This window comes from Neolamprologus brichardi, chromosome 23 (genome assembly GCF_056152115.1).
Source record: "Neolamprologus brichardi isolate AB-2024 chromosome 23, ASM5615211v1, whole genome shotgun sequence".
NCBI lineage: Eukaryota > Metazoa > Chordata > Actinopteri > Cichliformes > Cichlidae > Neolamprologus > Neolamprologus brichardi.
This window is the reverse complement of record NC_142125.1, coordinates 578,159-594,193: the sequence shown is the minus strand read 5'-3', so window position 1 is coordinate 594,193 and position 16,035 is coordinate 578,159. Positions and strand designations below refer to the sequence as shown.

The 16,035-nt window shown below is 45.8% G+C and overlaps 1 protein-coding gene across 3 annotated transcripts in view; it reads left to right on the top strand.

Moving 5' to 3' along the window:
* Positions 1 to 601: 601 nt before the first annotated feature.
* Positions 602 to 16,035, top strand: part of rnf220b (ring finger protein 220b) — a 30,577-nt gene continuing 15,143 nt past the window's right edge. For all 3 annotated transcript variants that reach the window (XM_087836030.1, XM_087836028.1, XM_087836027.1), the window contains exons 1-2: positions 602 to 808; positions 1,872 to 2,483. In XM_087836030.1, coding sequence (XP_087692156.1) covers positions 1,892 to 2,483 — 592 coding nt within the window. In that variant the 5' untranslated portion in view covers positions 602 to 808; positions 1,872 to 1,891. The remainder of the gene's footprint in view (positions 809 to 1,871; positions 2,484 to 16,035) is intronic.

Sequence of the window (16,035 nt, the reverse complement as noted above, 5' to 3'; positions counted from 1 at the left end):
GGCGACTGTACACGCTCAGTGAGCCACGGAGGAGCAGATAACTCATTTACCTGCCATTCAAAGCAGCGCCGCACGCGCTCGCTCGCGCGGGCGCACAGACAGCGATGAGTTGGTGAACTTAGTATATAGCACTAATGCACTGAAAGCAGCGGAAAAGTTTAATTTTGCTGCATGCATGTCCTTCATAAACGCAGATTGATGTGTCGACTCTGAGAAGAAGCGCAGGTAACCGGATATTCACGAGTTTGCAGTGAAAGTTACCACGTTTGATATTCGCAGATATAATCTGACACTTTTAATCCCTCAAGTTCTCTTCTTCACCCACCCGCCCCACTCTGTGGGCAGCTGATAAGTGCATTTTTCTTTTGACTCAATTTCACTGTAACTCACCTGAAGCGAGGACGAGAAATTGAATGTGTCCATCGCGCGCGGCGTGTCTCAGGGGGAGAGCGCGGAGGAGAGAGGGGGGGGGGGACGAGGCTACAGAGAAAGAGGGCAGGGTAAAGTGGAAAGAGAGGGGTGGAGGGGGGATTGTCACGCAGAGCGCACAGACCAACAGAGACAGACCGACCCGCAGCCAGTCCACTCACTGACGCCTCGATCCTGCGCAGGAACAGCAGCTACGCGCCGCGTCTCAGCCTTAACTCGTAAACACAACATCTGGAGGAGCCAACGCCTCCCGCAGCTGCAGGTCTTTCTCTCTCATTCCTGCGTAACCGGGACAAAGTGCCGCGTCCTTGAAATTCACTGTAACTTGGAAGAAGTGAGGAAGAGAGAAAATAAATCTCGCTTCGAGTTCTTCATCACGGTAAGTGCTGACGGACGCGTCGCGATCATTCCGGTGATTACGCCTTCATTTGGTTTAATTGGTTTAATTGGCTTTTTGATTGCCACGTGTTCTGGTGTGAGCTTTTGTTGTGTGTGTTTGTCTAAAGTTAGGGAACTTGTGAGCTTACTGAGAAAAAAAAAAGCCACTTTTATAACACACTCGTGGAAAGACTTGGAAAACGGTAGGAGGCTAATTCCTGGGATAAACCGGGGTCACGTTTGGACTTGCGCTCGAGCAGAAAGTGCGAGGCGCAGAAAAACTGTCAGTAATTTGCAACATTTCGTCTGAATTTCGCCAGTTTGTTCATTTAGGGACTTTTTTTGTTTTTAAAAATTAAGTCGTTTTGTTCCTCTTAAGTGTCCCGACTTTTATTTTGTTTTTGGTGAATTTTCTGAACAGTTTTGCTTCTGATGTAAGAAAAAAGTGGTTGTTTGGGCCCAAAACCTTTTTCTGTTTGAGGCCTCATCGTTTCATATGAAGCGCACTTTGTCAAACTTCTCAGTAACTAAAGCGGGTCAGTCTTTATTTACTTTGTGCCAAAAAAGAATAAAAACAACAAAAATATTCCTCGAATTTAATTTTACCGGACACATTTGTCTTGATTTCTTCTCTTTTCAAGTCAAACAGTTTATTACGACTGAAAGCAGAAGGAGAAAAAGAATCGTCGTCTTTCCCAAACGCGTTTTCATGATTTCCTTAATTTAATCGCTCAGACTTCGCTATGAAAACGACGCTTTGCAGGCTGCAGCTACGTGTGTGTTTTATTGGCAATTTATTCCCGTCGTAATTCTTTACAGGCGCAGTAGGCCTCCTCAAACCCACGTTTCTGCTGAAATTAGTCGAAACCTGTAATTGTAAAAGCAACTGGGTGTATTTCACAAAATGAAGAAATGAAGATCTTGTCATTAAAGACGACATCAAACAATTTCCTGTAAATCTGACAAAATGAAATAATTTTCTACCCAACAACAGTCACTGAGAATCATTTCTGCTCGTGTCTCATCCAAACACTTTTCTCTCTCCTCTCGTTTTGTCTCCTCAGAACCAGCATCGAGGAGGTGAATGGACCTCCACCGCCCCTTCAAGATGGACAGCCCCTCCTACCTCCCGGCTCCGCTGGCGTCCCCTGCCCTGATGGTCCTAGCTTCCACTGCAGAGTCCGGCCGAGACGCCTCCGTCCCCTGCCAAGCGCCGCGGCCCTTCGGCGTCCCCGTCTCTGTGGAGAAGGACCTCCACCTCCCCTTCCCTTCAGCCTCCTACACCTTTACCTCCATGTATCAGCGCCAGGGCCCCATGTCGGGCAGCTTTTCGTCCCGAGACTTCCCGGCCTCCCTGCTCCACCTGCACCCACAGTTCACCCCACCAAACCTGGACTGCTCCACCCTGGGCATGCTCAACCACAGCGGCGTGGGCGCCTTCCGGCCTTTCTCCTCGCCTCAAGACGAGAGGGAGTCCGGGGGTTACCAGTCTGCTTTCACCCCCGCCAAGAGGCTGAAAAGCTGCTTTCCAGAGGTGGAGGGGAAGGAGTTTGACTTCGGCTCCCTCGGAGGCTCCCTCAAAGCTGGGGAGGAGTCGGGGAGGAAGCTGTTCTCCATGTCCGGCCTGCTGTCTGATGGCGAGGCTTCATCGAGCCCCGAGGAGCGCAAAGAGCACAGTGAGTGTTATGTTTGCACAATTCTCCCAGCTCGTCTCTAAAGAGCAGCGCAGTCACTCGTCGGGCGTCTTTAACGTTTGCAGCGTTTAACCAGCACATCAAAGGCTTTGCTCGCCCTGACATGACAGGGCCAATGAGGGTAACATGTCCTCTGCAGCTGCATCCACTAAAGGTGACAAATTGAAAGGAGCGTTTGTGAGTAAAAGCATATCTGAAAACATTTCCCCCTTTTGCACTTTAGTCGTCAGCATGTAGTCGGGCGAAGCGTTCACAGGCGGCGACACAAATAAATTGAACGGTGTCACTTATTCAGCTCAGTGATCATTAGCCACATATGACCATTAGTCCTGTTGGAAGTCAGATTTCTCTCGGCGGCTGAGGAACACAAATACACGGGAGCGTGTGGAGGGTGAACACGGGAGGAGTGAGAGTTGGAACGAGTGACACCCTGTCAGAGATAACGAGGTGGCAGAGATAGAGAGGAAGGGATGGAGGAGGATGCAGAAAAGAGAGAGGGAGACGTGGCGATGCGCCTCAGCCTGAGCTTCCCTACGACAACCCTCAGCTCAATATGGCCGCCCACACCAGCCGTCTGATTTGTTGACAAATGAGTGGGAGAGGTGTCAGTCAGCGCGCCGCAGAGGGAGAGACGCTCCTCATTACTCCCAGGGATAATTGCCCAACGACGCGGGGGCACAACACTCGCCTCAGAGGCAGCGGGGAGGGAGTGAAGGAGCCCGAGTCGGGGAGGCAATGCTAGGCATGATGGGAAATCAAACCCCCTCAGTGGCGGTCGCCAAAGGGGAGCGCCTGACAGATGAAAGGGAGCAGGGAGGAGAGAGAGGAGAGAGCACCCAAAGGCTCAGCAGATCAGAGGGGGACACCATCGAAAATAATGACAATGAGAGGGAGCTGGGGGTGGGGGTGAGACGGAGGGGGAGACACGCTCTCATACATTTCACCTAAAGGAAACTTTCATCCCACACATAAAGGGCGGCAGCGGGGACGAGTTGTCTTAAGAAAAGTTTGGCTTGTGTGTCTCTTTGCATATGCGCTCGTCTTTGTGCAAACTTGCTGATTTTGTCGTTGGCTGGTAGCTGAGTGACAGGCCGGGGGGGCGGAGTGGCAGCGAGGAATCTCAATATGGAATTTTAATAAGGACAGGGAAAGACGAGATGCCAGGCGGCGCGCTGGTGTGAGAGGTGTGTCTGTGTGACAGCGTTTGCTCTGCGCGCTCGGGCGTGCGCACTTACCTCCTGATTTTGGGAATCTCATTTGGGGAATGTCGACAAGGACAAAAGACGGGGTCGGCTGGAACACGGCGAGCAAAGGAAAAAATGGATTCATGCACGTTGGAAGCTGCTTTTCCAGCTTTATCCAATTAGATTGGAGCTCGGGCAAACTAAGAGCCTTAATGCAATTGAGCTCCAGCACTTTCCTAAGTCTGACATACACTTGTTCCTCTTGACTGGGTAACAGACAGTCACTTCAGGACCAAAAGTCTTAAGTGTTAAGCTTGAAATCTTCTTTGGGAGAGTGTCTGCTGCTCGCACAGCGGCCGCAGAAACTCGCAGAAGTACGAAGCCGACCATAAAATCCCACCTTTAGAGTTCGCTTCTCTTTAAATCTTTAACATCTTCGGCCCTTTGTGCTGAGACCCTGTGTGGCTCCACGCCTGAATATTTAACCTGGTCCTGTAAACATTTATATTGTCAGAGTAACTAATGGCTTTTCCCTGTGTGACATTCCTCCTCAGTGTTTTCCATCAGCAGAAAGATCTGCAGGAATTTGTGGCGCTGTCTCCAGCAGCACAGGTGACCACGCGTTTTGCTTCTTTGTCAGTCCAGACAAGCGAGCGGCTACACCGCACCTCTCCCCACCTGCCTCGCCTGTCACTGCCATCGGCCACCTCTTCTGTCCATTTAGTGTCTTCCTCGTGTCGATTTCCCCTCCCAGGCTCGCCGCTGTTTTATCAGGAAGGTCTGAGATGCACGGTGCGCTCTGACAGCTGTTCAAACAGCCACGCTGCCTTTCAAAGGGCAGATGTCTTCACTGGAGCGAGTCGTGCTTATTTTCCTCAGGGAGACGCTTCCCAGCGCAGGACTGAGCTGGAGCTAAAACGCTCCTTTACCAGAAACATGAGTTTGGGAGACGGAGGAGGAGAGTGGCAAAAAGCACGCCAGGGCCAGATGTGTGCGTGCGTACGTGCATGTGCGTGCGTACGTGCATGTGTGTGCGTACGTGCATGTGTGTGCGTACGTGCGTGTGCGTGCATGTGTGCGTGCGTGCACGTGTGTGTGCGTGCATGTGTGTGCGTGCATGTGTGTGCGTCTCACAGTGGTGGCAAAGCTCAGTGACAGCTGTGATGATGGGAGCCAGATGTGTGAGAGCACCGGTGTTGTGTGCAGCACTTAAACGGTGGATTCAGCTGCCAGAACATCTTCACCTGCAGACAGAATATTAAAAACAAAACTTTTAATTAAACTTTTATTTGGTAAATAAAAAACGTCCTTGTCAGGTGTAAATCTTTAGCGCTGTTTGGTGTATTTCACAAACGTTTTCAGCTGCATGTTTACTTGTGTCAGGTTGGAAAAATGATGAATGAAAGCCTAAACGACCTCCTGAGCGAGCGCCGAGTCTGCATGCAGGAAGGGCCAGACTCGGCCTTTGAATGAGCCGCTGGAGGCGTTACCCTCACTCTGAAGAGAGTCTCACCTGCGTGAAACGATGTCCCGCAGGAAGGTATCAGCGGGGAAACATTTAAGCGTCACACACTCGGAGGAGTCTCCACCAGATGCGCTCAGTGTGCAAGTGTCCTCCACGGTTGGTTACTCTCGGGTTGTTGGCACGCCGCGCGGCTCGAGCAGGATCGATATTGGCCTTAGACGTGGCGCGCGGCACACGATGGGTTTGAGCTCGTTCCAGACGAAGCTCATCTGCTGCTGTTTGGGTGAATTTATCATTTCTCAGGAAGTGAATTAAGGAAGCTGGTGTTGCTTCAGTCATGAAAACATGAATGTCGTCAGCTTCTTCAGCCAACACGAACGCACATTTAAAAATGTCCTTATTGTGCATCATGTACACGTGCGTTACACGTTCACACGTCTGCCTCTCTCGTAGCTGTTTCTGCTGATCTGATAAGAAGGACTCGTGTGTTTGGTGTGCAGCTGTCATTGAAGGCTGTTCACATCGAGCTGAGCTTCTCGTTGAACGATGCAGTGTTTACATCCCCCAGCAGACCTCAGGAGATCAATAGCAGCCACTCAATGCTCATGCATACACATATAGTACCTGCTATAATTCCCTGTGTGTGTACTCTTATCTGGCAGACGAGCATATGGACTGCATGCACCAACAGTCACGCTAACCTCATGCGTCAGGGTTCGTTCTTTGTTTTTATGGCTCTTTGCTGTGATTTTGTTTTTCTGTGAGAAAAGTTTATTGCAAAAATAAGAATGTGTAAAAATGCAGAAGAAATAGGAGGCAGGAAATGAAGAACTAAAGGAAAAAAGACCAAATTTATTGGAAAGTACGGTAAAGAAAAAAGTAGCATCATTTTCTCCCGTCTGAAAATAAAATAAAAAATAAAAACGTCACGGGGCAGCACAGAAAGGCTGAGTCTGTTTAACGTTGCGTCGTGTAAGCACTTCACACGCTGACCACGCTGCAGTCTTGTTCTTGATTTTTGGCGCTCGGGGAGGAAGCATTACAATATTAATGGCGGCTGCGTTTGATGTGAGAGCACGCCGTGGTCGGCTGTTCCCCCTCCTGTTGTGATGGTGGTTTGTCCTCCTAATGTTCTCCCAGCTAAAGGAGGCTTTCATCCTGGCAGGAGGGGAAAGTCTTCTCAGCTCTTTTTGTTCCTTCTCTCCGTCGTATGAAGTCGGGAAGCAGCGAGTTTGTCCTTGTGTAGACGTGCGCTGTGTGGTCCTGTATGTGTTTGTGCATGTGCAGCGTTTGTGTGTGTGTAAGCGTCCTCTACACATGCCAGCGTCTTCAGGAGGCTGCGGACCACACTGCTCGTCAGACAGACGAGACTTCTGTGAGTCTGGATTTTACAGTAGCAGGGGGGAGGAGGGGGGAGGACGGGGGAGGAGGGGGGTCTTTTGTGCAGTGACCATCAGCACCTGTTAGACGGTCAACAGCACATGAGTCACAACACATCCTGTAGCCTCTGCCTCCGTCTCCTGCCGTGATCGTCCCACATGAGCTGGCGTGGTCGCAGAGTGGAAGCTCGAGTGTGCTGAGAGCAGTGTTGGTCAAGTTACTTGAAAAAAGTAATCAGTAACTAATTACTGATTACTTCCCCAAAAAAGTAATCCCGTTACTTTACTGATTACTTATTTTCAAAAGTAATTAATTACTTAGTTACTTAGTTACTTTTTAAAAACACGATTTACAACCTGAATAGGTGATAAAGTGATAGATCTTTCAGCCCAATTCTACTTTTTCTGCATAATCATCATACAAAATGTAATCAAATGGAAAAGTCTCTTTTTAAAACTTGTTTTATTAGTTTTAATCTTTTAACTTTATGCATCAAGCAAAAATTTAATTATCTGCAACATTCTCTGACTGGAAGAAATTAGTTTAACATTTAAACCTATTTTCTGCACATTCCAGCACATAAAATAAAATATTTTTGTGTGTTTACACTCAGTCTTTCAAATAGATGCAAGTAAAACACAGCAGAAAATAAATAAAGTCAAAGACTAGCGGTCCTGTTGCTCTATTTTCACCTGTAAAGCAGGAGTGGGGTAGGCGGAGGGTTACCCTGGTGCAGGTGTGCAGCGGTCAGTGGAAGAATCCGCGAGTTTCTCTGTGAGTTTCCCATTACGTCGTAGCTACTCGGTGCTTGTTTGGAAGTTTAGGGGTTTTTTCGCTGTAAAAAGAAGTTTTCTTCCCACGCACAACGGACACTAATGTTTTTGTCACTTTTTATGGAATCAAACTCAAAGTAAGGTCAGTACTTCCACGCTTTAAACGCTGCACGCTCATACTCTCTCTGCACTCGATATATGATCCATTGTTGATCTGCACACAGCTGTTGTCACGAACGTCGCACTCGCTTACGTCACTGTCATGAGACATTCTAGCAAAAAATCACGGTTTTAGTAACGCAGTAACGCAGCGTTCCTACGGGAAAGTAACGGTAATCTAATTACTGTTTTTCCAATAGTAATCCCTTACTTTACTCGTTACTTGAAAAAAGTAATCAGATTACAGTAACACATTACTGCCCATCTCTGGCTGAGAGACATCGAGATAAAGAGCGAGATGTAACGAGGGCTCAGAGGTCGTTAACACCTCGTTCAAACGAACGGCTTCTTTCCATCGTTTCTGCTTCTATACGTGCAGCTGATCGACCTGCTGCCTGTGATCTCACATCAAAGCCTTCATACGTGTGTGCGCGTAGCAAACACTCGGTAAAGATTTGCTAGATTGAATGTTGTGTGTTGGTAAGAAGTAGCGCACACACACACACACGTTCCTGGAGCTTAACAAATCAGCGAGGCAGATAGGGAGGGCATGAAGGCCAAATTCTGGGGTTAAACACACGCCGCTGAGGAGACAGCAAGACCAATCCTGCATGCTTGGATAACAGCCAGGAACCAGCTCATATATATGATAGAAACTATATGTGTGTGTCTGCCAGTGACACACACAGACCTCATTACAGCATGTCAATCGTGCTTGTTGCAAGTCTCCCAGCTGTGGAGCAGCTCGACAAAAGCCAATAAGTGAAAGGCACGCAGGCGTGGTAGCTTCACCTCCCAGATACACAACTTCCTGACATCAGTGGCTCAGGGAGCAGGGTTGGCACTTCTTGTTGATTAACAAGTGTGCATTTTTAGGGTGTTTCAAAAATAAAAAATGAATAAAGGGAAATGACTTCAGGCGCCTGGAAAATGTCAGCGCGTCCATATAAGAGACAGCAGCAGTTTACTCCAGTGAGCAACAAATTGAGAGTTTGAACTTTTATGAATAATTGTCATTTTGCCCAGTAGGAGGGTAAATTCTGCTGCTCTAAAATGCAGCGTTACGCACCGTGGGACTGTTAGCGCAAACTGGTTTACACACCACGGGCTCCTGTCGCTTCCTTCCAGTGTGGGAATTTCTCGACGGCGTTGTGTAGTGCATAAATTTCACGCTCCGAGTTGGGAAACTCAAACAACTCAGCAAACAGGGAGTGATTTTATACACTGAAAGTTGGGGTGGGGGGTTAAATAACCACGTTCCTGCACAGGAAACGCACAGATTACTTCCACGTGCATCCTAAAAACCCTCTGATCGATCAAGTCGCTTCCAGCGGTGCTTAACTGTTTGCCCAACTCTCTGCTCTGCACCTCTGCCTGAAAGGTCAAAGTTGAGCAGGACTGACCCCTCACCCCGCTGTGTAGGGGTGTAAACACTCCCCCAGTTCTCCGCAGAGAGCTGCATCGGGTCTCAGCCGTAAATCACAGCTCTGATAATTGGTAGGAAAACAGTCCAGCAGTATATAACCTTTTACGTGTCGTCTCAGGTCTTTATTACGGTGCTAATGAGTGGCCGTGGAGCAGGGTTAGAGCTGCGAGCAGAAGGGGCGGAGACGAGGCTCGCTTCAGTGAAACACGGGCGACTTACACGCACATAAAAATACATCAGCACAGAAGCTCAGTGCATCATCTGCACCTCATCTGGAGGAGATGCTGAGCTGCACGCAGGAAGGAAGGATATGCGCGTATTCAAGCATTCCCTCACACATGCATATGCATCACCGGCGTGCACGCAGCGGCTGGCAGGCTCAGCAGTGTCCGTTACAGGCTGCCATTAGTATGGAGATTGTGCTAATTGTCCCCGCAGACCACACAGGCAGCGCTCGCTGCGAGTCTGTGAGAGCAGAGACTCTTTATACGTCCTGTTGTCTCGGTCACGACCCCATTAGCCCAATTACAAATCAATCACTGAATGATTATGGGATACATGCTGTGGATTGTTTCAATGCTAATGCTGAGACTCAGAGGCTGATCTTACGTAACGCTGTCAAACCGCTGCTGCAATCATCCCGCTGACATCTGAAAAATGAGATCAGCACTCAGACGATTGTGCCAGCTGTGAATCCTCAGGAGTTTCATTTGAACAGGTTTGAAAAGAAGGCGTAATTATATTGTTATTAGGAAAAAAAGATTGTCGTGTAAGGAACAGAGAGTTCAAAACGCCAGAAATCTGTGGCTTATATGTGTTTGCTTATTACGAGATCCTTTCAGGATGAATGCTTAAAATGAAACAAGAACACGAAGCATTAAGTTTGCTCGTGTTAGCGCCGGGCTGCGTGCGAGGCAGCTGCTGCTGTGCTTTGGCATTAAATAAATAAATCAGACGGATGTTGATGCTGGATCATCACATCAGCTGAGGGTCCTAACATGCTTGCTTCTGAGCCGACCTTGGTGTGAGTTGCCCGGCTCAGTCTCCTGATCAGTCATGTGACCTGTGAGCAGCGCCTGCGTGACCTCGCGGCGTGAGAACACAGCGGAGAAGATCTACACCCGCTGGCGCTGCCACCGGCCTCTTTGTTCTCCTGTGTTTGCTGACGGGGGCTCACACGGCGCTGCGCTCACCACGGCTACACGGCAGTGAGTGTAACACACACTGAGACGTGTGTTTGCAGACACATTTCTCACAGCTCGTCCGCTCTGCTCACAGCGTTGTATTAAAGCTCACTATATCTTTTTCCTAACAAGGCGTCTGAGCCGGGGGGGTCGCCCGTCTGTGCCGGGACGCCTCGCGCTGCAGGCTGAGATGTTGCGCCCTTTTGCCACAAAAGAAAACAGCGGCGTTATATACAGCTCACCTTTGTTTGCACTGTGACGGCTGATTGATGCAGCGACTCACCTCTAAGGCCGTTGTTCTCATTCTGCTTGTTTGTCCTGTTGTTATTCATCTCGTTTTCTTACTTCTACATGGGCTGAATGTAAAACTTTATTTTCATTGAACGATAAAACAAGAACGACGAACATCAGCAACCTTCGAACACGTCGTCCTCGTGGATTTCTTTAGTTATCGTGCACGATCAGCGCTTAAAAACCTTTGTGTCTGCGGGTCACTGAAGAGAAGCTGCTCCATCATCTGTATCTTTCCAGCATTTGAAGATAAAACCATCGTCATCTGCTGTAATTGTTCGCTCCCCCAGGCAGACACAATAACATCTTCAGGAAGTGTGACTAACCCAAACACAGGTGTATCACACACCAGGTGCTCGCGGTGTTTCTGACAGTATCAGATCTTATCTCGAGCAGAGAGATGAGAGCGATAGCTCTTATCTGCAGCGACGCCCACGGGTGAAGCCAAAGGAGGATGCTGTCCGCTCACACGGCTTTCAGGCCCGATGCGGGGTCCTTTTTTCTGGCTACACATTGCCTGGAAAAAACAAACCATTCAGACTTTGTTTGAAGTGTGCAACTAGTTAAGTCTCTCCAGAGTGCTGCTGCCTAATGGGAGAGGTTTCCACTGCTCACCTGCGCTGCACAAAGTGCATGTGGGACAGGTGTGTGATGGGAAAACAGGTGGGCAGCGTATGTTTGTGTCAAAATGACTCGACTAAAGCAACAATCCAGCGTAAGAAGACGGCACAGTAACAGCTGTGGATCAGACTGAACCTTTTTTCTTGTTTCTTGGCCAACACTGGCGTGCACGACTGAAGTCGAACACTTTCAGAACGAAAACAGATTCTTTGTAACAACATCTGCAGGTTTTGTTGGTTTTGAGCAAACTGCAATTTCCTCACGTTCAGGAGTTTTTAGTATTAATCACTGGTTACCTGAAGGACAGCAAGTTATTCTTTTTCTGACTGTTGTTACTAAATGTGCGATCGCTCCCTCTCCTGCTAACCAGATGAATCCTGTTCATCTTTCTCCTTTTAATCGGAGCATATTGTAATTGCCTCTTTTTTCCTGCCAGTCTTCATGCTGTTTGTTTCCACTTTTAAACAATGAAGCGAGTACAGGAGAACAAACACAATCAGTTAGTTCAGGTAATTTAAGAGCAGTCTTCTTAAGGCTGATTGATGAAGAGTGATGATGATAATAATAATGATCCATGTGATCAGTTTTATAAAAATGCTTCCTTCTCAGCCGGTCTGTGTCCGGTGTTTTAAAGAAGCTGCAGAAGCAAAATCTTCATTTATTCTCGTTTTTTGTCCGATCAGTCGTAACAGCAGAGCTCATGTTATCTCTGTTTTTTCTCCAACAGCTTCTCTGTAGCCTCTCAGCTCCGTCTGTGGACCTCGTCTGCGTTTCCACAGCGTGCTTCATGCAACCGTTCAAATCGAGTTCATCCTCTTTCTTTCCTCTTTTAAATAAGAGTGACAGGTAGCGGTGGCTTTGCTCCTGTCGAGTTTTGGTTACAATCAGTGTTGGTCAAGTTACTTGAAAAAAAGTAATGAGTAACTAATTACTGATTACTTCCCCCAAAAAGTAATCCAGTTACTTTACTGATTACTTATTTTCAAAAGTAATTAATTACTTAGTTACTTTTTAAAAACAGGATTTACAACCTGAATAGGTGATAAAGTGATAGATCTTTCAGCCCAATTCTACTTTTTCTGCATAATCATCATACAAAATGTAATCAAATGGAAAAGTCTCTTTTTAAAACTTGTTTTATTAGTTTTAATCTTTTAACTTTATGCATCAAGCAAACATTTAATTATCTGCAACATTCTCTGACTGGAAGAAATTAGTTTAATATTTAAACCTATTTTCTGCACATTCCAGCACATAAAATAAAATATTTTGTGTGTTTACACTCAGTCTTTCAAATAGATGCAAGTAAAACACAGCAGAAAATAAATAAAGTCAAAGACTAGCGGTCCTGTTGCTCTATTTTCACCTGTAAAGCAGGAGTGGGGTAGGCGGAGGGTTACCCTGGTGCAGGTGTGCAGCGGTCAGTGGAAGAATCCGCGAGTTTCTCTGTGAGTTTCCCATTACGTCGTAGCTACTCGGTGCTTGTTTGGAAGTTTAGGGGTTTTTTCGCTGTAAAAAGAAGTTTTCTTCCCACGCACAACGGACACTAATGTTTTTGTCACTTTTTATGGAATCAAACTCAAAGTAAGGTCAGTACTTCCACGCTTTAAACGCTGCACGCTCATACTCTCTCTGCACTCGATATATGATCCATTGTTGATCTGCACACAGCTGTTGTCACGAACGTCGCACTCGCTTACGTCACTGTCATGAGACATTCTCGCAAAAAATCACGGTTTTAGTAACGCAGTAACGCAGCGTTCCTACGGGAAAGTAACGGTAATCTAATTACCGTTTTTGCAATAGTAATCCCTTACTTTACTCGTTACTTGAAAAAAGTAATCGGATTACAGTAACGCGTTACTGCCCATCTCTGGTTACAAACACTAAAATTCTGGCCTCACGTGTCTGCGTGTCACACCTGTCCTCCACGAGGGGACGAGGTAATAAAGTAAAGTAAAGTCCTCGTGCGCGGACTTTACTGTGCTGTGCTGTTATTGTTTCAGTGTCAGAGTCCTGCTGCACTAATTAAACTCTGAGTGTGAGTTACACACACACACACACACACTCGGACTGTTTAGAAAAGTCGAGTCCTTGCAACAACAGAGCAATCCCCTCATTTTCTCCTTATTAAGCACTAATTGAGAGAACGAGTGAGAAGGGAAATGAAAATGAGACGTGATGAGGACGCCACAGAATAATAGGAGAGAGAGCGAGCGAGCATTACTGTGTATTAATCAGTGGTCTGGGTAATAGTGATCTGTATTTTTGGAGCCAATCTAATTTCAGCCTAACGGGGATTGTGATGTGTTAGCGTCTCGATGTCATCCTGCCTCATAAACACACAGACCTGTGCTAAAGAAACACTGCAGAACTCATTGATTCATTGATTGAACATTAATGATTGTTTGCTACATAAAAAAATTTGCATTAATCAGATCAGAGGAATTGCAGTTGCTAACGTGCAGGAAACCTTTGCTACTGCTGGAATTTGCTCGTGTTTTCCCCAAATTCCCGACTTTCAGAGGCTCAAACTCCTGCTTCTTCCACCCTTACTGTAGAGCAGAGTGGTGGCCACTGTGTCGTAGATATTGTCATCGAATTGTCATATTTCTCTTCTCCCTCCTGGCAAAAATACATTTAAGTTAAACTTTGAAAACTGCAGAGGGAGATCGGTTGCCTTTAGAGTCTTGAGAGAGCTTCAGGTTTTGACAGAGTGAGACAGAGACGGATATCTGTGTGTGTCAGGCTTGTGAGTGCAGGTTGTTGCCATCAGAATGAGTGACAGACCGCCGGTGAACGGCTCTGTCGCTGTCCGCTGTCACCGGCTTCCTGATCCAAAGTGACGGCACTGACTTTGACAGACAGCGCTTAGCAAAAGGATGTCGAGTCGAGAGCTGACACTTTGTGGCCCGCAGTTTCAGCTCTTTTACCTTTTCTTGTACTCTGACCTTCATTGCTGTGCATCTGGTTTGTTTTTCCCTGTAATGGTTGTTTCAGGAATAAGGTGTTCAGAGTAATTAATACCAAGAAGTTACATCAAGTCAGGACCAATTTGAAAATGTACAAAGGAAAGTTTGACCTGATTTGAAGTTTGGCTGATCCAGTGACCCAAACAGACGCTCGGTTACCAAATCACACTGCGTTTGATCCTCATGTGAACAAAGAACCACATCACAGCTCTTTAAAAAGCGTAAAATAGCACGAGTAAGTCTGAGCAAACTTCCTGCACATATTTAAGTCTTAATGGCTCATTAAAATATTAAAGTCTCAGCTTAAAAAAAGGGGGGGGGGGGGGGGTGTTATACCTGACTCTCCCCCGACTTCCCCTAAACCTCAATATTTACTGAAACTCAGTTTTCTCCTTAGCTTTGTCGCATCATGTAAAACAGGGACAAATGTACACGCTCGGTACCAACGCAGTTTTACAGTTTTACAGTTTTACGCAGTTTTATGCAGTTTTATGCAGTTTTACAGTTTTACAGTTTTACAGTTTTACACAGTTTTACAGTTTTACGCAGTTTTATGCAGTTTTACAGTTTTACGCAGTTTTACACAGTTTTACAGTTTTACACAGTTTTGCGCAGTTTTACACAGTTTTATGCAGTTTTACGCAGTTTTACACAGTTTTACACAGTTTTACGCAGTTTTACACAGTTTTACAGTTTTACACAGTTTTATGCAGTTTTACACAGTTTTATGCGGTTTTAAGCAGTTTTACACAGTTTTATGCAGTTTTACGCAGTTTTACGCAGTTACGCAGTTTTACACAGTTTTACAGTTTTAAGCAGTTTTACACAGTTTTACGCAGTTTTACACAGTTTTACGCAGTTTTAAGCAGTTTTACGCAGTTTTAAGCAGGGGGGGGGTTATACCTGACTCTCCCCCGACTTCCCCTAAACCTCAATATTTACTGCAACTCAGTTTTCTCCTTAGCTTTGTCGCATCATGTAAAACAGGGACAAATGTACACGCTTGGTACCAACGCAGTTTTACAGTTTTACACAGTTTTATGCAGTTTTATCCAGTTTTACAGTTTTTCGCAGTTTTACAGTTTTACGCAGTTTTACACAGTTTTACGCAGTTTTACGCAGTTTTACAGTTTTACAGTTTTACAGTTTTACATTTTTACGCAGTTTTACAGTTTTACAGTTTTACACAGTTTTACAGTTTTACGCAGTTTTACACAGTTTTACAGTTTTACGCAGTTTTACAGTTTTACGTAGTTTTACGCAGTTTTACGCAGTTTTAAGCAGTTTTACGCAGTTTTACACAGTTTTACGCAGTTTTACAGTTTTACACAGTTTTACAGTTTTACGCAGTTTTACAGTTTTACACAGTTTTACGTAGTTTTACGCAGTTTTACGCAGTTTTACAGTTTTACACAGTTTTACGCAGTTTTACACAGTTTTACGCAGTTTTACAGTTTTACAGTTTTACGCAGTTTTACAGTTTTACACAGTTTTACACAGTTTTACAGTTTTTCGCAGTTTTACACAGTTTTACAGTTTTACACAGTTTTACGCAGTTTTACAGTTTTACGCAGTTTTACACAGTTTTACACAGTTTTACAGTTTTACTCAGTTTTACACAGTTTTACAGTTTTACGCAGTTTTTAACACCCAGTTTGACACCAAAGTTAAAAAAAGGATTATGTCTTGAACTTCTTAAAGGAATTTAAGTACATGCAAATATCTTGACCTGTGGACTACAGCTGATTTCACAAACCTGTTTAAATAAAACCCTAAAACAACTAGTAACGTGTGTTTTAGGATAACAAAGTACACGACTTTACTGGCTTTGTTATCAGTGATTGCAGTCACCATCTTTCCCCGTGCTCACTGGCGTGCTTCTTCTTCAGTGTATCAGGATGCACAACAGCACGCTTGTAGACACGCTGCCTGCGTCAGCCTCAGCAGCAGCCGATGTTTTGCATTGAGTGTGTTGCTATATCAGTGAAGTGGAAACAGTAACACATTTCATGTTGGACTTGAAAGACTTTTGGTCCAGAAGTCCTGAAAATAGATTCAGGGTCAGGTTATGTAAACGAA